General features: G+C 49.6%; 1 protein-coding gene across 3 annotated transcripts in view; it reads left to right on the top strand.

Moving 5' to 3' along the window:
• The window catches only part of ALDH9A1 (aldehyde dehydrogenase 9 family member A1), a 919974-nt gene that overhangs the window by 671470 nt on the left and 224897 nt on the right, over positions 1–23607 (top strand). For all 3 annotated transcript variants that reach the window (XM_069641045.1, XM_069641043.1, XM_069641044.1), the window contains exon 7: positions 13048–13188. In XM_069641045.1, the coding sequence (XP_069497146.1) occupies positions 13048–13188 (141 nt within the window). The remainder of the gene's footprint in view (positions 1–13047; positions 13189–23607) is intronic.

The raw sequence follows: 23607 nt of genomic DNA, 5'->3' as shown, positions 1-23607 counted from the left end.
GGCGACTTTGTCGTAATTGGACCTGGAGGATGCGTACTTTCCCATCCACAAGGGACACCACAGGTTTCTGTGCTTCGTCGTTCAGGGGAAGCTTTACCAATTCAAGGCCCTGCCTTTCGGACTGAAGTCGGCACCCAGAGTCTTTACCAAGTGCCTGGTGCCAGTGAAGGCCCATCTGCGATTACAAGGGATCCACATCTACCGTTACCTGGACGACTGGCTCATCCGGGCCGCATCAAGAGACATCGAAGTCGACCACACAGCAAGGACAGTTTGCCTACTGACGGATCTGGGATTCTCAGTGAATTATGCAAAGTCATACTTTTTTTTTTTTTATAACAAGTTTTATTGGGTTTTTATATAGAACAATCAATATCCAAACAAAGAAGCTAAAAGTAAACATAAAAACAAACATAGTTTGCATACAAATGAATAAGGCATTGCGCATGAAAGTTGTCCGGGCGCATGTACACATCCACTACAGAGAGAGACACATATACAAGACCAGCTGTTTTAGTGTCTTGGCTACACAACCGGATGTTGGCGAAACATTACGTTATATTTAGTCCTGGCTTGATGGGAAGGCTACGTTTTGCAGTCCATTCTCCCAAACCCTGCGTGTTCATAGTACTTGTTCCCATTTTCCCCATATTTTATCCGCCTTGCCAGGGCAGCCTCGTGCTTGATATATTCGACGTTCCATCAGGCTGATAGCGTCCGCGGACCATTGGTGTAACGCTCACCTGATTCCCGCAGAGGCGCCGGTCTTGACTGGGTGAATGCCGTATCTTCAAAGGTGATGTGTAACACACGGTTGGCTCTTTGGGCTGGACCTCTGTGCACTGTATGTCTGACTTGAAGAGTAAGATGTCTGCAGATAGAAAATATGGGATTAATGAACTGGGGTTATTGGGTGCCTCTCTCCTCTTCCCTTTCTCTTCTCCTGTAGAACCCCAAAGGTTAACGCCTTCACCTTAGGTAAGTGAACGCCGAGCTCTCCATCTGCCTCGGGGCAGGGTGCCGTTACCAGTTTCTTCACTGGATAAGGGTGCAGGCCTCTTGACCTCAGAGGACTGCTGTCCGTCAACTGCACGAACGGTAAGTTCTGGGCACTTCAAATGTCTTAAGTCTTTTGTAATATCTCTTGTTTTGCAGGGTTCCGGCGATGGCGGGCTGATGAGAGTTGAGGATCGAACCCGCGTGAGGAATAGAAGCGCCTGGAAGCACGTAAGTAAGCGCTTGTAGCCTGCTTCACGATGCGCTCTAACTGTCCCTTTTATCTTGCAGGTACAAGTTCGGAGCTTTAGAGAAGCTGAAGGGTGCTGGAATACCCACTGGATTCGGCGTGGGAAGGAGTAATGGCACGTGAGTAATAAAGTTGCCCAATGTCTTTAAACGCACCTTCTTTTGTCTTTCAGATGCGGGATGCAGCGCCGAAGGCGTTGGTGACAGCCGATGGACCAGGTAAGAGATGCGCTGCCACTGAAGACCGTAGTGCTAACCTGTTCTTTCTTTGTCTTTACAGGTGCTGCTGAAGACTGGATTCCAGGATGGTAAGCCTTTGTTCCCTTAGGCCCAGGATCAGAAGCAGAAGACACGATGAGCGTTCTGCTGCAGAGAATGCAGAATAACACAAAGCAAGATTCATCCATCGGGTGTGGTTTAAATAGCCTCCTGTAGTGCTTAGGTGTCTCCTTCCACAGCCACGCCTAGGTAAGAAAAGAGTTCCTGCTTTCCAGAACAGTTCCAGTGTTCTGAACCTAGGGAGTGGCTCCTGTCCCACCCAACAGGAAAAGTAGTCCCAAACAGAAGAGGATCAGGGGTTCAACTGGCAGGTAAGTAAGCAGCATGGTCTGCTGCAGGTAAGTCCACCCAAGCATTATGAGCCCGGCGCTTCCAGCGCTGGGACTGGGCATCTTTATGAGCCTGGTGCCACTGGCGCCAGGACAGGGTCCAAAAGGTCCCAATTGGGACTGGCTGGCACTCGGAACCGGGGTTATGGGTCTGCTTCCAAGGGAGTCGGGCAAGTCCTGCTCTTTTGGAAGCAGAGATCATGACAATTGGTCATAGTTTGGGCAGATTTCTGATCCCCACAATTGTGCAATATTTCTCTTGGCGATCCCTGCGGACGTTGAGAGCAGCAGCCTTTCGAAGCGGGACAGTTCTCCTTCCTCTTCAATACCCAGGAGCAGAAGTTGGGTGTCATTGGGTATCGTGCGGCCCATGACCCTCGAGAGTCTATCAATACATTGTCTCCAAGTATTGTATTTGCGTGCACTGCCATAGGATATGGTAGAAGGTACCCTCTTCCTGTTTACATCAGACATTTGGGATCGGTTGCTTTCCCCCAGTTATACAGTGTTAGACGCGGGTAGTATATTCAGTGTAGGATCTTTAGTTGGATAAGTCTGATTCTGGCTGAGATTGCTATCTCCCTGGGGTGCATCAGGGCCGAAATCCAATCTTCAGGGAGTATTGGGCCAACATCTCCTTCCCATTTCAGCTTCAGGCCTGATAGTTCTGTCGTGGCAAAGGCGGAAATGGCATTTTACATGGTGGATGTGACTTTGTTGTCTACCTTGTCCACAACTATATTTCGCTCTATAGGCATGCATTCCGGCATGTCTACCATTTGGTCTCTTTGATCTGAAAGGGCATGGTGCAGGTGCTCGTAGTGGTAGCGTTCGGTAGCTGGGAGGGCATATTGAATAGAGATCTCGGCAAATGGAATGAGCTGGTTATTCACAAATATCTGTTGTAGAGAGTGTATATCGGCCGCGGCCCATGCAGGCCATTTTGGGAGCCCACTGTGGCTTGTGAGATGGGCGTTATTCCAGATAGGCTGGACTGGAGTGATTTATCCCAGCCAATACATTTATGCGATTCTTCCCATATTTGTGCTGTCTGTGCCACTATCGAACGCTCGGGAGGGCAAAGCTGTTTCCCATAGAGACTTTCGAGCAGGGACACGTCATGCCTTGCTTTTATTTCCGCTTGTATATGCGGGAGTTTTGGATTGCCATGTAGAATATCATTGACGGTCGCCATTTGGGTCGCCCAGTAATAAACTTGGATGTTAGGGAGACCTTTCTCCCTCTTCTGAACGTTGAAGGGTTTTGAGAGCTATCCTCAGATGTTTTCCTCCACACAGCAGCCTGCGTGTTGCTCCATTATTTTACGGAATTCTTCCGCAGGGATATGGAGAGGGGCATTTTGAAGGATGTATAGGAATCGGGGCAGAACTAACATCTTGAAGAGCGCTGCTCTGCCTAATAGTGTCAGTGGTAGTGCCTCCCAGTGGACCACGTCTTGTTCGAATTTCTTCACTAGTGGGTGCAGGTTTTGGGGTATATATGTGTCGAGAGCATTGGTGATGATGATGCCTAAGTACCGGAACTGTGAGCTCAATCTGATAGGGGGAGCCCTGTGGTGGTATACAGTCCACGCCTTTCACAGGGAAAAGTACAGACTTGAGCCAATTCACCCTGAGGCCGCTAAAGGTTCCGTAATTTATTAGGATAGCAGTGACTATGGGGCCTGATATTGCCGGGTCACCCAAGTATAACAGGAGGTCGTCCGCATATAGGGATATCTTGTCCTCCCGTTCTGAGTTCCAGCGAAAGCCTGACCATGTGTCCGTGTCCTGCAGAATGACTGCCAGTGGCTCGATTATTAGGGCAAACAGCATTGCCGAGAGGGGACATCCTTGCCTGGTGCCCTTCCCTAATCGGAAGACATGCAAGAGCCACCCGTTCACTTTCACCTCTGCCAGGGGATCATTATACAGAAGCTGGACCCATTTTATAAATGGTTCGCCGAAGTTCATTTTCCTCATAATTGCCCACAATGCCTCCCAGTACACTGAATCAAAGGCCTTTTCGAAGTCTATGGCCAACAATGCCGCAGACTGCTGTAGAGTGGGCGCTCTCTCCAGGGCCAGATGCAGCCTACGGATGTTCATTCTGGTTGACCTATGGGACATAAAGTCGCATTGGTCTGGGTGGATCAGCGCTGTGATGACCGTTTGGAGTCTGTTCGCTAGCACCTTGGCCAGTATCTTCGCTTCAGTATTGATCAGTGGTATGGGCCTGTAGGAGCCGCATTCGTCCGGGGGTTTGTTTTCTTTTGGGATTACGATTATCGTGGCTTTTCGGAGGTCCGGCGGGAGCACGCCTTTCAGTTGGGAGTCTTCAAACAGATTCAGTAGGTGAGTAGGTAAGTCTAAATGGCTCAGGCGTTTCCAAATGACAGGGAAGCCGTTGGGACATGGGATTTTGCCGGCCTGGAGTTGTGCCATGGCTGTCGAGATCTCCTCCTCAGTTATTTTGCCGTCCAGCGATTCAGCTTGTTCCATGGTGAGGAAGGGCAGATCAATTTCGTCCAGTATGGAGCTATTCGGTGCATCGGTGGGAGGCGCATAGAGTCCCTCGTAGAAGTCGGCAAAGCATTCTGCTATTTCCGCATCGGTGGAGACTATTTTGGCTTCTCGTGTTTTGATGTTTTTTACTGTACGTTGACCTTACACTCGTTTTTCTATCCATGCGAGCATCTTGCCTGCTTTTTCCCCTGTTTCATATATTCGTGCTTTCATGGCACCATGTGCTTTTTGGGCACAATCTAGCGACAAATTATGTAACCTTTTCTGCGCCAACATTAGGGCTCTATGTGACTGGGGGGTGTCGCTGGAGATGTGTTCCGTTTCCTTAGTCACAACTTCTTTTTCGGCGTCAGTGATCAACTCGCGTTGCTGCTTTTTCTTGGCGGAAGTCCATGATATGATCTCGCCTCGCAGGACTGGTTTGTACGCTTCCCACAGGATGGAGGGGTCATCCGTCGAGCCTGTATTCAGCTCGAAGTAGTCAGAGGTGGTCTTTTTATTTTTTCTTGTAGTTCTGGGAACCCCAAGTAGTAGGAGTTAAGGCGCCAGGTGGGCGGCGGGCGTGGTCTCTCCGTCTCCAGCTCCACTAGTAGTGGGGAATGATCGGATATGCCTCTTGGAAAGAAGGATGCGTTACAGGCCTTATGTATGCTCTGGGATGGGAGAAAGAAATGGTCTATCCTGGACATTGAGGCATGCGCTCCTGAATTGAAGGAGTTCTCACGATCTTCTCCGTGTAGTTCTCGCCACGTATCCCGGAGCCCCAGTGCGGATGCAAAGGCAGCAAGTCTGGTGACAGTGGTGGGGTTTCTGGACCGCAGATGTGTACGGTCTAAGGCATTGTTCATTACTTCATTGAAGTCTCCTCCTATTATACAAGTATCTGCCATTCCTGTCGCCAGGATAGGGGTAATGTCAGCTAGCAAGGTGTTGAGGAGGGCTGGTGGGGAGTAGATTGCTGTAATCGCCAGGGTTTGGTTCCATAGTGACGCTTGCAGGTGTACATATCGCCCGTCTGTGTCATGCATTACTTTCTTGATTTCAAGCGGTAGTCTCTTGTGGATCAGTATCGGCACTCCTTTCGCCCCCGTGGAGAAACCAGCATGTATCGCTGTGCGGTAATTGGATCTCTGGAACAGTTTACATGTGGTTCCTGCCGGGTCCGTTTCGGTTAAGAGGGCTATATCCAGGGAGTGTCTGTTTATGTATTGCAGTACTAGTCTTCTTTTAATGCTGGATCCCAGGCCATTCACATTCCAGGTTATGAGCTTTAGGTGTTTGTTATTAGTCGATGCAGATGGCATCAGGTATTTGAATGTGCGGTTCCTGGGTGCGTCATGTAGATTGCATCTGCGCCAAGGACAGTTGGACGAATTTTATTGCAGCAAAAACCTCTTGGTATTCTCCTGTTATCATTGTATGCTGAAAAACATTAACAATTCCAACTCCCCCCCCCCCCCCTCCCAATACTCCACCCCCAACTGAAGCATCTGTCGGCCCAACATGAACTTATAAACTTATAAACCAGTTAAGCTTCAACTAGCATGCGCCCGCCTTGCGTTAGTGGGGCTTCCCAATCTGGAGGCACCACGAGCCCATGCGACACGGCACAGCGGGATCTCGTGAACCGGGTACCAGTTGAAACTTGCTTGTACAGCACCTTCTCAGGGTATTTCGAGTTCTCTTTGTCTCGAGGGGGTTGCTGGTCAGTCGCCAGCCTTGTTGTGCCATGTGGTTCGGGTTTTGCATTGTCAAGATTGTGTTTTTCAGCCTACTTCATACAGCAGTTTCTTTCGTGGGAGCGGCATCTTTGGGCTAATTATTTGTTTGCTTGGTGCGGGATCGCAATGTGCGGGTTCAGCGGGGGTTCGATGTCCGGTGGTCGTTCAGGATGCGGTCTGCCGCCCTCCCCTCTCTGCCTCCCTTCGGCGCCCCAGTCTCAGTCTATGTGCCTTTCCGCCCAGTTCCAAGCCTCCTTGAGGTCAATAAAGTGGACAGATGTGCCTTTATGAAAAATGTTTAGCTGGGTGGGAAATACCAATTCGTAGTTGACTCCCATCGTTTGCAGGCGTTTTTTGAGTGGATCGAAGGATTGGCGCGCTTTCTGTACTTTTCTAGTGAAGTCAGGGAAGAAAGCAATTCTGGATCCGTTGTATGTGACTGTACCTTTTGACCTTGCCAGTTGGAGCAGGGCGTCCCTGTCCCTATAATTTAGGAACCTTGCAATGACTGTTCGCGGGGGTGCGCCGGGTACAGCCTTTCCAGTCGGTATGCGATGGGCTTGTTCTATGGAGAAAAATTTGGAGAAGGCTTTCGCGTCGTATGTATCTATCAGCCGATCTTTGAGAACCAGTTCCATACAATCTCCCTCTGCCTTTTCCGGTAGGCCGAGTATGCGGATATTGTTTCGCCGAGACCTTCCCTCGCTGTCATCCACTCTTGATTCTAGGATCTTAATCCGTGGCATCATGACGGACATCTGGCGATTTGCCCCTCGTATGGAGTCTTCAGTTTCCGGGATGCTCGCCCCGGCCTCTCCAGCACATGCAGTTAGTTTTTGTAGGTCATGTTTTAGCAGGGACACATCTGCACCTATGCTATCCATTTTTTTCTCCATCGAGGTTCTGGAGCTGGCAATGGCTCACATCAAGGAGGGAGATCTCGTCTTCCATGGGATCTGCTTCTGCTATTGGCAGCTGTTCAGGAGAGTGAGATACGGGCATTGTTGCGTATTGTTCAATTCGACTTTACGTCGAGGATTTCTTCGGTTTATCCTTCCACATTTTCCACCGCACTTGTGTTGTGGAGGCAGTATTAGAGGCAGTCCTAAATGTTAGATCTTTGTGTACCGGGCGGCAGCCGAGAGATATTGTCCACGGCTATTCCAAGAAAAGGGGGGGTCATGGGCATCGAACACAATCCCCAGTACCAGTGCGCCGCCACCCTCCTCTCCTTACCGCGGCGTTGATATTCAGTGTTGCAGGGATTGTCGTCTCAGGGGCGCAGGAGGGCCCGCGGGCGCTCTACGCGGAGCTCCCACGCAGTTGCTGATATTTGCCGATAGTTGAAACTCCGTTGGTGTGTAGCGGCAATGTCTCAGCGAGTAGGCCCAACAGCTCCAGGCCCTCAGGGGAGTGTTGGCTGAGTCAAGCCGTGTCCCGTCGGTCTCGGAAGCCAAACTGACATCGCAGTCCTGTGTCAGGCGGTAGTCCGGATGGGGAGGCCGGACACGTCGCAGGGCCCTGGGTGATTAGAACGCCGGCATCTCCTCGAGTTACTGGCACCAGCAGCTTTGGGGTCTCGTAAGGGTTGATCCCAGTATATCCAGGCATGGTCTGCGACCTCCTCCAACACTGCCGGCGTCGCGTTACTGTGCCATGTTCCCTTCGTACTTCGCTCTCAGCGAGTCTACGGCGGCCATCTTGGGTGTTGAGCACGGATCCGGGTTTACTTATCGCTGTATCTTCGGGATCCTACATCGGTTCCGCTCCGCTCATGCAGGGATCGATGCCATCCACATTCGGACAGTTATCTGAGCAGTTTTGAATAGTCCACAACGGCTATTTTCGCAGGATTTAGCTCAGGATCTGGCTGGCGGCTCAAGAGCAATAGCGGCTCACGTCCGCATCGTTCGGCGGTTGGCCACACCCCCCATGCAAAGTCATACTTGACTCCATCACAGGACGCGCTGTTACTGGGTTTCCCAGCTCACCAGTGTCCTGCCTAGTGTCCCCGTCGGAGGACAGGGTAGCAGCCATACTGGGCAATGGGCAACGGCTGCTAGCCCTGAAGATCGCCACGGTGAGGGCCATCAAGTATTTGCTCGGCATGATGTCGTCATGCATTTATCTCATCCGGCTCTGCAGATTACGGATGTGCCCACTGCAGGAGTTGCTCAACGCCCGTTGGATTCAGGTGTCCGGAAGCTTCCAGGGCAAGATTGCACTCGACGAGGGGTTCTGTTGGGCGATAAGGTGGTGGGGCATGCGCTCTCATCTGACCGGAGGTGCGGATTTCCAGACCCCACCACAGCAGGAGACGCTGACGATGGACGCTTCCCTGAAGGGATGGGGAGCCCACACCGTAATTCTTCACGCCAGAGGCCTGTGGCTGGCGGAGGAGAAGACATTGCACATCAACGTTCTGGAGCTACGGGCAGTGGCCCTCAAATCGTTCCCAATGTCCCTCAAGGGCATGGTGGTGCGGTTCTTCAGACAATACCACAATGGTTTACATCAGGAAACGGGGGGTGGGGGGGACAGGATCACCCACACTCTCCAAAGAGGCACAGGACTTGTGGCATTGTGCCGTTGCTCAGGGGATGTTCCTCATCTCGTTTTATCTGGCAGGACCAATGAACACGGTCGTTGACGCTCTGAGCAGGGAGCTTTGCGCTTGCCATAAGTGGGAAGTTCGGCAGGACCTAGTGGAGAACCTGTTCCGCAAATGGGGCCATCCCCAGATCGACTTGTTTGTGACAGCGACGAACACCAAGTGCCGGAGGTTTGCCAGCAACTTCCGCCAGCAGGAGAGCAAGGGGGACACATTCTCATAACCTTGGGAAGGCCTCTTTCTGTATGCATTCCCTCCGTTGCTACTTCGAGTCAACTCAGACGATGTCGGATGATCCTTGTTGCACCGGCGTGACCGAGACAGATCTGGTACCCGAACCTTCTCAGCGTGTCGGCGTCCCCACCAGTCAAGCTGCCAGTGGTCGCGGATCTTCTCGCCACAGAAAGAGGTGCCATTCTTCACCATGATCCGGGGTCCAGCCTTAGATTTTCTGAGGTTGCTCAGTCTCATGGCATTCTGCATTTTCCTGGTGCCAGAGGCCCGCTTGAGAATGAGATCCCTTCAATGGGCTCTCAGGACACAGTGGTCCCAATTCTCAGACAAGTTGTCGGACCAACTGCAAGTTCCGAGCAGAGTTGCTCCGGACCTTCTGTGGTGGACTTGCAAAGACAATATTCTCAAGGGCAAATCTTTTTGGCAACCATGGCCGGAGATAACGGTACAGACGCCTCACGCACTGGGTGGGGAGCCCACAGCAACGATCTAACAATCAGCGGTCATTGTTCTCCATCGGAGTCCAAACTACATATCGACCTTTTGGAGCTGAGGGCGATCAGTCTAGCGCTGAAGGCCTTCCAGCCCTCTGTACAAGGAAAGGATGTCCTGATGGACAACACAGTGGCCATGTACTACCTCAACAGGAGAGGTGGTGTGGGGTCACTACCACTGTGCAGAGAGGAAATGCAGCTATGGTTCTGGGCAATTAAAGAAGGAATCTGTCACCAGTTCACCTAGCCGGAGAGCAGAACACGACAGCGGATGCTCTGAGCAGAGTGGGAGCTAGCTCAGGAAGTCCTTCAAGAGATCTTCACCCTTTGGAGAACCCCTCAAGTGGATCTGTTCGGAACCAGTGTCAAACGGATGTGAAAACAGTACTGCTCCAGGGAATTTCCTCTAAGAGAAGCTATAGGAGATGCATTCGTGGTGGACTGGGATTTACCACTCCTGTATGCGTTTCCTCCAGTCCCAGTCATTCCTAGTGATCAGGAGGTTGAGAAAGTTTGGGAAATCCATGATCTCAATTGCTCCGGATTGGGCCATGAGGACGTGGTACACGGACCTTCTGGACATGTCCATCTGTCCTCCAATACGTCTTCCACAAAGAGAGGAACTGCTCTCGCAAGAGGAAGGTCGGCTTCTCCATCCAGAGGTCAAGACACGCCGCCTTCACGCATGGTTTCTGAAAGGCTGAGTTTAAAGGATTGGGACCTCCCGGATGATGTAATGGAGATTTTGCTTTCGGCCAGAAGGCTAGCAACTAAATCTTTGTACCGTTGCCGTTGGAACAAGTTCAGCAACTGGTGCAAGGGTAAGAATGTGGATCCATTTCTATGTGACACACTTATGGTCCTCTCGTTTCTGTTACATTTTTCCAATCTGTGGCTCCAGATTGGAACCAATAAGGGCTATCTAGTAGCGCTTTCCTTTTTCAAGAGCTCCTCTGAAGAGGATTCGTGTTTTAAGATCACTTTAATTGTCCAATGCTTAAAGGGCCTTTCTAATGTATACCCACCACTTCCATTCAATGTACCTGTTTGGGACCCAATCTGGTGTTAGTTTTCAACATGTGTATACCCTTTGAGCCCCTACACTCATGTCCTTTAAGACTCTTGACATTAAAGACAGTTTTGCTTATTGCAATAACCTTAGCCCGCAGGGTAAGCGAGTAGCAGTCTCTTTGTTGTAAACCTCCTCATACCATATTCTATAAAGACAAAGTCACTCTCAGGGTAAAACCTTTTCTACTGAAGGTAATCTTAGACTTCCACTTGTCACAAATAATTACCTTACCAACATTTTACCCACCTCATCCAGGAAGGCAGGAGAGGCTACACACTGGACCCAAAAAGGGCTATGTTTTATATATCCAGGATGGCTAAATTTCACCAGGTTGATCAACTTTTTATTGGATATACTGGTCCCAAACTGAGCCTTGCGGTCACCAAACAACCAATATCCAGATGGATTATCCTGGCTATTGGCGAATGCTACAGACTAGCGGGCAAGTATTCACCGGGAAGCCTAAGGGCTCATTCCACAAGCGGCATGGCAACCTCTGTGGCACTACAAAGGGGTGTCCCAATAAAAGTTATTTGTTCAGCGGCCACTTGGTTGTCTATCCATACATTTGTAAAACATTACTGTTTGGATTCTTCCCCCAGTCAGGAAGGACTTTTTGCAAAAGCCGTCCTCCATTCGGTCCATGATTAGATCTACATGTAATTGGTACTCCCACCTTCAAATTATTACTGCTTTCGTGCTTTGGGAGTCTATCATAAGATGAGGAATACATGGGAGGACACAATCCATTTGAACAAGTTACTTACCCCTGGTAACATTCTTTCGATTGGATGTTCCTCCCACGTATTCCTCATCGCCCCTTCCAGCCTACCCGGCCGTACAATGTACGTGTTTTTACACTACACTTTGAAGAGGGATTACCAGGCGTACCCAAAAGACAGTAGGCTCACAGAGGGGAAAAGAAAAACACAACTGAAGCCAACTGGTGCTGCATGCGCTATTTATGCTGATGACATCCACTGTTGACGGAAGCCCTCGAGGGACATCGACTCGACGACACTACATACAGCACCCTCTGTCGAAAAAACAAAATCTGAAGCAGCAAAGCGGGAGAGATATATTATCATAAAATGAGGAATATGTGGGTGGAACATCCAATCGAAAGAACCTTACCAGGGGTAAGTAAATTGCTCTTCTGTGTTTACACTGGAAGAAACAATGATCGGCAATGTTTTTTTTTTTTGGGGGGGTGGCAAATGGGAAAACACTGATGCACAGATTCTGATTTTCTTCCTTTTCTTTTTTAAACACTGTATAAAAACCCCCAGAAGCAGACACCCCCTAAAACAGGAAACTCTAAGGATGGTTTAGAATAGTTTACGCTTTCTAACGCAGTGGTATTCTCTTGTATTGCCTTTTTTTTTTTAGGACTCTTTATGGTAAACACATGTTCTCATGCCCTCACTAACCAGCTGCTTGAGCTCATGGCCACATTGAAAAAGAAATTGGTATCTTGGAAAACAGTGTTTCTGGTGGCTGTTACCTCCACTTATAGGATCAACAAACAAGAAATATCACTATCGGAGACTTAACTGTTTTTCACAAGGACAACATGATTCTCAGGCTTCATTCCTGCTTTGAGGTTTAATCAGCGTTCCATTTGAATTAGTGTATTTTGCTGCTGAAACAGCCATCAGATTCTGAGTGCAGCTGCAGAGTCTGGATATATGCATGGTTCCTTGAAGTGTTATCTAGGCAAGACTAAGGTAATAATGTCTGCAGACCGGCATTTGACCACTTATGGTGGCCCTTCTCTATTGCTTAGTTAGCAGCCATTGCTCATTGGTTTGTATCCAAAGTCCTTGAGTAGTATTCCTTGCTGAGCTGGCCGCCTCCTGGGAACTTCAGAACTAATCCTTTAGTCAATACTTCCTTTGTGGATTTTTATAGACATATTTGTTTATTTGTATGGCAGTCACCTGTGCTACTCCTGACTTTCTGCAGTTATGGGCTGGACTCCAGATCCAGGGTGGATGCTCTGTTGGTACATGCAGCTTATAAGACTGCTTGCCCATATTAAACAGAATCTCCAACCTACCTGAATTATATTGCTTAGTATTCTCCTATGAGTGCAGAGGAAACTGGATGGAAATTAGTGACTCACCATAGTGAATACTGCACTCAATCCATAGTACCCTTTCCTTCATGCAACCCTTAGAATCCCAATTAAAACTTCTGTTCTGTATGACATTGGTTAAATCTGGTCTGAGCGGATAGTGAAGGAATGGTGGGCGAAGCCAGAGAGTAGTGGTGGAGTTTGGTGTAGACTTTGCCACACATGCACTCCAGCTTTGCATTATGTAAATCATTGCTTGCTGGGCCAAAGCTGTGGTCTCTTCCCTGCAAGGACAACATCCCATTATTGTCAGGGGACTATGTCTATGAAGTACACTCCTCAATAAAGTGAGTCATTTTTAAATTCTGTGCTATACAAGACTACATCAGTAAATTGCTTTTGTTATGCATGTGTGAGGCCAGAATGTATTTCTAAGTTATTTTTGTTATTGCTTTCCCAGATCATGGCTCTTGCTGCCGAAGGCATCAAACCAATCACCCTGGAGTTGGGGGGTAAATCACCTCTCATTATCTTCTCTGATTGTGTGATGGAAAACGCAGTGAAAGGTGCAATGATGGCCAACTTCCTAACGCAGGGAGAGGTAAGCAATGAAAACCCCAGGAAAAGAACGTATAACGCATGGCATGTGCCGCAACCAACCTGCAGACATGGATGCACCAGTTTTGCTTCTCCCTATTGAAGTGTCTGGCAAAAGTGAAAATATTTAAACCTGCTCCAATTGCTTTAAAACCCCCAAAAGTAGCATCCAAGGGCCTAGTTACAATCGATTCACATGACCCGTTAAAGGTACAAGGTGTTTTAGGTAACATTTACCACTTTGAATTTGCCAATTTTGCTGGCATTGGTCACTTGAACACTAACAGAGATTTTGCCTCCTGCCACACTGAGCCCCTTCTCTCTGAACGTTGCCACTGTGAAACTGTGTCACCTTGAGGTTTGCCATTATGAGACTTTAACTTTGAAACTGGCCATTGTGAGACTCTAAATTTTGCTTGCACTACCCGAAACATAACATTGTGAGATTTTGTCATATAGTCCGCCATTTTGAATTGCGCCACTGTGAGCTGCTTTCTCTCTGAATTTTCCTACTGGGAAACCCTGTCACTTCTGCCTGCATTTGTCACTTTGAACCTTAACACGTTGAGATTTTCCTGCCCTTACTTTGTGCCACTTTTGAATTATGACATGTACAAGACTATACCCGCACAAAAACACCTGAATTCTTCCGCAACCACTTTAACACTCACTGACAACAGGAAATGTACTGCAATGCTTCAATTTGCATAAATCAAACCACTCTTTAAAGACTCTCACAGGAAACGCAGAAGACCTAACCAACTATCGACCGATATCCAGCATCCCAGACCCAACAACACTCCTAGAAAGCTACATATATGAACAAATCCTGGAATATGTAGAAATCAACTAGGTACTAGACCAGGCACAAGTGAGCTTCAGACCAACGATGGGAATGGAAACCGCATTACTGTCAATATGGGATAATCTAAAAACTAACGCCCACTCCAATGACCCCCCCCCAGTTCTAACACTACTAGACCTATCTGCAACCTTCAGCATAGTCCACTTAGAAACCCTCATCAAAAAGACCCAGAGAAATGGGAATCCGTGACATGACTTTTCTATACATGGCTAAGCCCCTTTCATTTCAGCCCCACACACAACTTGTAGAGTTCCACAAGTCTCTCGCCACTGCTCATAACATCTACATGACCCTCATCAATCGACATGGACTCGCCTGCTACAACTACTCAGCTGACCCACATCTCTAAAATCCACACGAGTGGAGAACCAGACCCTAACCCTTATAAACTGCCTCACAGAAATAAACAAATGGATGAGCACCAACAGCCTTAAACTCAACCCGGACAAAACAAACATGATCACGCCCAGCAACCTGTCAAATCTTCACATCCAATGTCCTTCAGAAATGGGAAATCAACCAGAACCTTCAAAAGTAGTTAAACTCCTCCGAATACTAATGGATAACGACTTAACACTAGAACCACAAGTCAACGTAGTAGTAAAGAAATTCATCTTCCACCTACACTTCCACACCTTTCAACATGGAATACTCTGTCCTCTCACTTGTTATGTCAAGAATAGACTTGGCCAACAGCTATATCTGAATGCCGCACCACCTCACAAAAAAAACAAGTGAGTTCATAACGAAGCAGCTAGACTAATCCTCAGACTCGTCAAGAGAACACATTACACCAGCATTAAAAACCCTATACTGGTTGCCAGTAAAAAAAAAAAATCTTCAAGACCCGCTGCATAACTCGCAGAGCAAGCCACGGCCAAGGAGCGGAATTCATACAGGGAAAGAAATATTCATTTACAAACCAAATCGAACACTGAGATCCAGCAACGACATTTGCCTTGAACCAAAACAGTACTGGTGGATCAGCATTCTTCTGCGTCCCAGCAACATTTTGGAACTCCCCCCTGAAGAAAATACGTACAGAACACCCAACATTCAGAAAAGGACTAAAACGTGGCTCTCTCGCTCACCGAACTAAACAGGAAACTTTGTTGAAGAGAAACGCCTGAAACATGGACCCAATGAAATAAAGCATTTGAACGCAGACAACCATAGAAGAACCTGAAACCTGTCAAACGAGCCTAACCCTCGAATGCGAAGGGCACAGACCACTCATCACTAACCCTACTAAAAACTTTACAATTATCCTGCATATTCACCCCCAACACAACACCCACATACCTCTACTGCAGCAGAAACCTGAAAGCACCACAAACTGTACACACTTTGCAACACCCCACTATACCAAAATCACTACGGAAAACCAAACCAGCGACACAAAACACCAAACACACACTCCTAGACAAAACACTGACTAACAAGTAGTGACTAAAAACAGTGACCGGTTTTTCTAAACTGAAGCTACTAACAGCACATGAAAGCTCTCTCGATCCCATTAGCTAACCCCACTGAACTCTCCTTCCTTTTCAGATCCTTCAGTCTGGCACGGTATGAATCCCTGTAACATAACATTTAATCGCCATCAAACGTTTTAAAAATGATTTAATCCTGGTAGTAGATATAAGCTGAAGCTAGATTGATCCTCTGATATTCATTTATTGAAAATGAAAAAAGCTTTTAGAAGCACTGTACAAAAGAGCACATTGATGGCATCACCAGCCTCTGATGGGTGCTGTATACAGTTATGATGTAGTGGCTGGGAACTTAAAGGGGACAAAAGAAGACTGGCATAACAGTTCTACTTCTGAAAGCGTTTGTCACATTGTTGGCACTTGCTCCCAGTTTTAAGAAGGCAAAATACAAATGCTTAACGTATCCACTATTAATTTTCCTTACAACTGTACGTATGCCATCCAATGGTGAGGATGGATTGTGAAGGGAATCTTCAAGTCAGTCAATGAAAGCAGAAGACAGGAGTAGGTCCCAGTGAATGGTTCTTGTTTACTGCAGAGCAGGGTGTTTTATGATATAGTAGCGTAAAATGTATGTAGCTCTTAAGTAGTAATTTTATTCACAAATGCCTTCTAAGATAAATGCATGAGAAACTAAATCGATCTTGTTACTTGCATGCCAAATCATGTTTATCATTCAGCTACATCTAAATCATGGAGTCTTGTCTAGTAGGTGAATCCAGTTAAAACCTTGTACTATACAAAGACTGGCCCTGGACCGTAAATTGTCATGCAGTAGTTAGAACCTCCAGTCTCTAATAAGTGATACAAATAATTTAAGAGCACACACTGTACTGCAATGCATTTTGGGGCTCTTCACATGTCGATGGACCAATGTGCAGCTGCCTAATAGGTTTATAAAGAGCTCTTGACTGAAAATGGTCGGAAGCTTTTTCCACATATAAGGTCCCCAGATATCTTTCCGAGGCTTGTATTTGCTTACAATAACATGTGCACATCCAACCTCCTCGCAAAGGGGCAGCAACAAAAATAACCTACACTCAGACAATCATTTATCGGGCAGGAAAACAATCGGAGAACTTTGACGCATGAGTGACTGTGAGTCCCTGTGCACATAGGATAGGGATAGTGTGACAGGAATACCCTGGTCAGTACGCAGTTTTTCAAAACTAAAATAAAATGTAATACTCCTAGCAAACAACTGGATGGCGGACTATGCGTAGCATGCGGTTATAAGAATATACAATCCACAGAAAGACTATTACTGGATAAGTAATTTGTCTCATCAAAAACACCAAGAAATTGTATCTGCTTTTCCCAAACACTCAAAACAAATTCTTCATATTGTGCTAGCAATGTAGCAGACCAAACAAGACAGGAACTTGAGGTGCTTGATTTGCATATGGTCTTCCCCCTTTTGAATGGTTTGGCAGCTGAAAAGATGTGGTCTGGAGGGGTGCACAGAGCAATGCCAGATGTTCAGATTGTTAGGTAAAATGTTCACATTTGTGATAAATCTTCCTGACCTGTGTCAACCCCCAAAGCATTTTGCTTGGACTTGATTATTTTACCTTGTTGGGGAATCTTTTTCCCCTTTCACCTAGTCTTTTACTCTTTTTCTTTTTTTTATGGGTGACTTTTCTTTGTTGTTGTCTCTCCATAGTGTATGGCTGTAGTTATAATTTCCTACAACTTTTGGGGTTAGGCTGGGTTGCTGCTTTGTGCTCCTCTAATTTCTCTTTAATGTACTTGGGTGAACTACTGTTCCCAAGTAATGAAGAGGGATTTTCATCCCTGTCACATTTGATCAGTGAGCCAGTACACCCCATCTTATGTGGAGTGCTGGGGGGATACAATGTATCCCCTTTCTTATTTACCTGGTAACAATTCTTTTACAATTGCAAGTTTACTTGAATGGCTGGTGGCAGTGAAAAAGTGGTACAGAGGTGCAGCCTAAAAGGCAACCTTCGGCGAGTTAAAGAAATTAAATGATTGTAGCTGTTTTGGCTTTAGTTGGTATTAAGGGCTGCGGTTTATGGAGTTGGCACTGAGGCTGCCCCGTGTTGATAAGAACTTGTTCAAAATAGCAAACCCCTGGTAATTCTCTGCACCCTTGAATTAGGTAAAATGAAGAGAACAAAATCAAATTAAGCTGATTGGTGTTTGAAAGTTTGTATTTTCACAGATTTCAAAGAAAATGTTAACTTGTTTATGCGTAGTTGCTCTGCAGAAACATTTTTTTCACTTTTCAATGTGCTGTTGATCCACTTTGTTGTTGGATTGAGTCAGTAACACAATTATTTGCAGATTGAAAATATATGCTTTGCATTCTTTTAAGTATTCAAATGCATGTTACATCACATGTTTGAGTTGTAGCAGTAAGTTTCTTCAAAGTTCAAATAGTAGAGATTTATATTTATGCCCTTGATATATGTTGCTTCACATATATTGTTGCTAGACATTTGAGAATCATATTGGTGCCCTCGACACGTGTTTCTCCAGACGGAGTAATCTGGTTCCTCAGGAGGTTATTTTAGAAAGAACATTGTGTATTTTAGAAAGAACATTGTGTAAGTTCTGGTTTTTGTGTTGGTTAAAGTTAAATTTGAAAAAGTAGGAAGGAGAGAAAGAGTTGGAAGGGGCACATATCTCATTTAAGAACTTGATTGAGTGGTTCAAGGATAAAAAATAGGGGCAATGGGTTATCGCAATTTGAGTTTGGTGATAGTATAATCATTTGTTTTAGGATTGGGTAGCCTTTACTCTCTTGGTGCTGGCTTTAGTCCAATAGAGGGTATAGATTGGAGTATAGTCACTCTTACTGTAGTGTCTTCCCTTATTCCTTGTTCTATTGGTTCAGAAAAATGTAAATAAATAACGATGAAGAGACATTGTTATTACTTGGATGGATGCTAAAGTTCGCAAGGCTTCCACATTGTGTGGTTTTACCTTAATGGGTGTTGTAGAGCCGAGTCCTTGCTGTTTAAGGGTCCGTGGATGGCCTGATAACCATGCAGGTTTGTTTTGTGTAGCCAAGATGGCCACTATTTATACCAACGCGGTGACATCACAGCGACGTCACGCGTTTATAACGTGACGTGATGACGTCATCGTGTTCGGCGCCATCTTGGAATGGGGCCGTAGTTTAGCCGTGCTAATGCATTGGTAAATGGCTGAATTTTGTTTGTAGTGAAAATTATCATTCTCCAGCATGGGGTCTGGCATGGATTCACATGCTCATGAATATTCCCCGTCGTCAGGCTGGGAATCCTCGGTAAAGAAAAAATCAGTTTCATTTCTGATCTGTCTTTCGTAGTAGTAACCAATCACTGATCTGAGTCATACTGACCACAGCCAATGACTGCCCTCTACCTAAGCCCCGCCTCTGGCAGCCATCTTCAGATTTTTACTGCACGTTCAAGTGTTGGGAGTCCTCGTGCTTAGCTCTCGAGCTTTACTGCGTGTTTTGCGCTTTTTTTCAGGTGAATTTTCACTTTTTTTCGGTTAATCGAGCCTCAAGCTCCACCGTTTCTACTCCCGTTAACGGCAATCCATTGCGGGATTTTCCTATGCCCCTCAAGGGTGAAGATTTCGTCGATCAACTTCTTGGAGGATTCCAGAAGATTTGCGGCCTACTTCGAGATGGCCCAGGACGCGAGTTCCTCACCCGGTCCCAAGCTGTTTCGCAGCTGCCCTGGATGTGGGCTGCAGAATGTGTTTAAGGAAGACGAACATTCGCGATGCCTCTACTGTCTTCATGGGGACAAGACTCATGTAGAGAAGGACTGCCAGTTCTGCAAGAACTTGTCGGAGCGGACCATGAGGGACCGTCGATCCCGTCTCGCAAGCTGGTTGGAGAAGGGCTCGACGGGTGAGAAGAAGGGTCCGAGCGGGCTTCTAAGTCCTGTGCGGGCGCCCCGGCGACGGGGGCCCAACACCAGGCCAAGCGCTGCGAGTCCGCTGGCTCCGGGAGCGCCGAAAGGTCGGGCTCTTCGGTCGCCAGGCAGGGCGCACCTTCCCCGGCACCGTCAACCACGAGCCAACGCTCCGGTTCGGGGAAGAAGTCCGAGACCCCGGGTAAGCTTCAGGAGAAGCCCCGTCCGATCTCGGAAGAGGGGGAGCGAGGCGTCGCCCCTTCCCCGAAGGAGAGCACCCAAGGTGATCCAAGGCCCCTACCCAGCAGGCAAAGGCCTCTATCGAGGCTATCGCGGCGACTCTGGCCAAGCCGGCAGAGACACCGCCAGCGGAGACCGCCTCCGGGACTAGAGTTTCCCTGCCGCCAAGGAGGGAATCCTCTTTTCAACCCATCGTCGTGGCCGCCATGGTGGAAGAAGCAAGGGGGGGGCACTGTGCCCTCCTCGAGCTCGGAGCCAGCCTCAGAGGAGGAACTGACCGAGGCCGTGAGGAACCTCGAACAATTCGAAAAGGTTTGATCCCGTCAGGAAGTTCCTCGGGAGATAACCGAGGAAGACGACGATGGTGAGGAAGAGCGACCTTCCTTTCCGGCTCAGCCGGATCCTAGGTCTCAGGATGGCTCGGCGGCCATTTTGTCGGCCATCCAGTGCTTATGCTCTGAGATAAGGACGAGATTCCCACGGCCCAGGCCGGAGGACCCGCAGCCGGGCCCGTCGGGAAGTCCTCAGAACAAACGACGGAGGACCCAACCCTCTCCTCCGCTCGCCCCCGTAAGGCCTGCAGTTCCCTCCTCATCCTCCCACGAGTCGGGAGATGACTGTGCGTTGGGCTCGACGACGGAACGGGACTCCCGTCGCACGGGCCTCGCCGCCCGACGAGATTGGCTCATTCCACGCCATGATCGCCAGGGCGTCCGAATTGTTCCAGCTCTGCCCGGAGGAGCAGAGAAAGGAAGGTTTCCTCTATCAGCGCCGGGAGGCCAAGAGGAAGACGGTCATCGCGGTGCCCCTAATCGATGACATCTGGGAGGAGGGCCTGTCGGTTCTCAAGAACCCCTCCACGGCACCAGCCAAACGGGACCGGTGCGAGAAGTGCCGGGTCCCCGAAACCGCTCCCCTGTGCCTCAGGGCCCAGCCAACGCCAGACTCGGTCGTCTCGGCGGCGGCGAAGAAGAAAGCGGCGGGGTCAGGAGCCTCGACGTCGAATTCCCTGCCGGACGGCGAGGGAAAGAAGTTGGACGCCATGGGGCGGCGGGTCATTTCGTCGGCGACGACTATCAAAGCGGCCAACGCCCTGGCGTTCGTGGCCCGTTACGACAGGGAGCTCTGGTTTAAGCTGGGCCCCACATTGGACTTCCTGCCGGACGACAAGAGGTCCGAGGCCCTAGAAATACTGCAAGAGGGCGAGGTGGCGTCGGACCACGCCATAACGGTGGCAACTGATATTGCCGATACCGGGTTCCCCCAGCTGGGCAACGGTGTTTGCCTACGACGACGGGGTTGGCTCCGGGCGACCGACTTCAGTCAGGACATCCAGACCAGGGTGTTGGACATGCCGTTCGGCGGCAGCAACTTGTTCGGGAAGGCGGTGGACGAATCCCTCCAAGCCAGAGAAACGGACACGGAGACGGCCCGCGCCCTAGGAGCCCTTCAACAACGACGGCCCTTTCGGAGCTCCGGAGGCAGACAGGGTGCCTCCAAGGGATCCAGCGGTGGCTCGTCCTACCGCCAGGCGGCACGCTCCTTGTCTCAGGAGGCCTACAGGGGTCGCGGCAAGCACGGAGCACCTCGCCGCCGTCGGCAAGGTGGCCAGGGCGGCAAGACCACCACCTCCAAGCAGGACTGAACCGGCCGTGGTCTCGGGCCCCCACCGAAACACCCCAGTGGGAGGCCGGCTGACGAACTTCGTCGGCGCGTGCAAGTCCATCTCCACCGACCGTTGGGTGCTGGATACCCTGGCAAGAGGACACTCTATCGAATTCCTGAAGAAGTGCCCTCACGTTCCACCTGTGGCCAGGAAAGCGAATCACATCCCGCAACTGCTGTTGGAAGTACGGGCGATGCTCAGGAAAGGCGCCATAGAGCTTGTCCCGAGGAGGCTCCGGGGTATACTCAAGGTACTTCCTCGTCAGGAAAAAGACGGGCGGCTGGCGCCCCATCCTGGACCTTCGTCGTCTGAACAAATACATCAGATCACAGAAGTTCAGGATGGTCACCCTCCAGCACGTACTGGGACAGCTGGAGGAAGGCGACTTTCTATCGTCTTTGGACCTGGAGGATGCTTACTTCCACGTTCCCATCCTCAAAAGTCACCGAACGTTCGTCGTCCAGGGACGGCACTACCAATTCAGAGCACTGCCGTTCGGACTGAAGTCGGCCCACAGGGTCTTTACCAAGTGTCTAGCACCAGTGGCGGCGCGGCTGCGCCTGCAGGGGATTCACGTCTACCCCTACCTGGACGACTGGCTCATCCGCTCAAGAACGAAGGAACTCGCCGTCGAACACACTGCGAGGACCGTCCAGCTACTCAGACCTGAGATTCGCCATAAACTACCCAAAGTCCCACCTGGTGCCGTCGCAGGTGGCTCTGTTTCTGGGAGCGAAGCTCGATACAGTGAGGCGCCTGGCGGCCCCGTCGGGAGAGCGGACGAACACCATTCTAGGCAAAGTCCAGCGCCTGCTTGCCACGGACGTGGCCAGGGTGAGGTCCATCAAGTCCCTCCTGGGGATGATGTCCTCTTGCTTCTACCTGGTGCGCCTCTGCAGACTACGGATGCGCCCTCTTCAAGAATTTCTCGACGCCCATTGGATGCAAGCGACGGGCACCTTCGAAGACAGGGTTCCCCTCAACGAGGTGTTCCGGCGGGCGATTCAGTGGTGGGGCGTTCGAGCGTCCCTCACGGCGGTCAAGGACTTTCAGACACCAGCGTACCAGGAGACGGTGACGACGGACGCCTCCCTGGAAGGTTGGGGCGCCCACACCGGAGATCTCCACGCAAGAGGCCTCTGGCTCCCGGAGGAGAGGCTCCTGCACATCAACGTCCTGGGACTCCGAGCCGTGTTCTGGGCTCTCAAATCGTTCCTCCCGTCGCTCAAGGGCAAGGTGGTGCGGATCTTCACGGGCAACACCACGACAATGTTCTACATACGGAAGCAGGGAGGCACCAGATCCCCAGCCCTATCCAAGGAGGCACAGGACCTGTGGCACTGGGCGGTCGCCCAGGGAATGTTCCTGGTTCCCTTCCACCTGGCAGGAGAAAGCAACACCATCGCCGACTCGCTCAGCAGGGAGCTGCGTGCGTGTCACGAGTGCGAACTGCGACAGGATCAGGTGGACCAACTCTTCCGACGATGGGGCAAACCCCAAATCGACCTGTTCGCAACAGCGACGAACTCGAAGTGCAAGAGGTTCGCCAGCAGGTTTCCCCAGCCGAGAAGCATGGGCGACGCATTCTCGTTCCCCTGGGAGGGCCTATACCTGTATGCGTTCCCTCCGTTGCCGTTGCTGCTTCGACTCAGCCAGCTCAAGAGGTCCCGGTGCAGGATGATCCTCGCACCGGCGTGGCCGAGGCAGATCTGGTTCCCGGACCTTCTGGACTTGTCAACGTCCCCTCCCATCAAGCTGTCGGCGGACGCGGACCTTCTCTCCAGAGGAGGAGGCGCCATCTTCCACCACGACCCGGCGTCGCTGAACCTGCAGGCTTGGCTCCTGCAGCGCTAGAGTTTGGAGGCTACGATATACCGGCCGATTGTAGAGAGGTTCTTGCAAAGGCCAGGGTGTCCTCGACTCTCAAATGCTACGGTCATAAGTGGAAGAGGTTCTCTGTCTGGTGCCGAGCACAGAAGATCAACCCCCTACGGATTACGGCCCCTCAAGTGCTGCCGTACCTGCTATCGCTGGCGAAGGCTGGGCTAGCCCATGCCTCCATTAAGATTCATCTGGCGGCGATCTCCAGATATACCAGAACCACAGGACGGACGTCCCTGTGGTCCCATCGATTGGTAAAAGAATTTATGAAGGGACTGTTCCGGTCGTTCCCGCCGGTGAAGGCCCCAGCCCCGGCGTGGGAACTTAACGTGGTGCTGACCAGGCTCATGGGGCCCCCATTCGAGCCGATGCACTCCGCACCGATGAAGTTTGTGTCGTGGAA

This window comes from Ambystoma mexicanum, chromosome 1q (genome assembly GCF_040938575.1).
Source record: "Ambystoma mexicanum isolate Mex_15411 chromosome 1q, UKY_AmexF1_1, whole genome shotgun sequence".
Lineage (NCBI taxonomy): Eukaryota > Metazoa > Chordata > Amphibia > Caudata > Ambystomatidae > Ambystoma > Ambystoma mexicanum.
The sequence above is the reverse complement of the archived record's forward strand: the minus strand, read 5'-3'. Positions and strand labels throughout refer to the sequence as shown.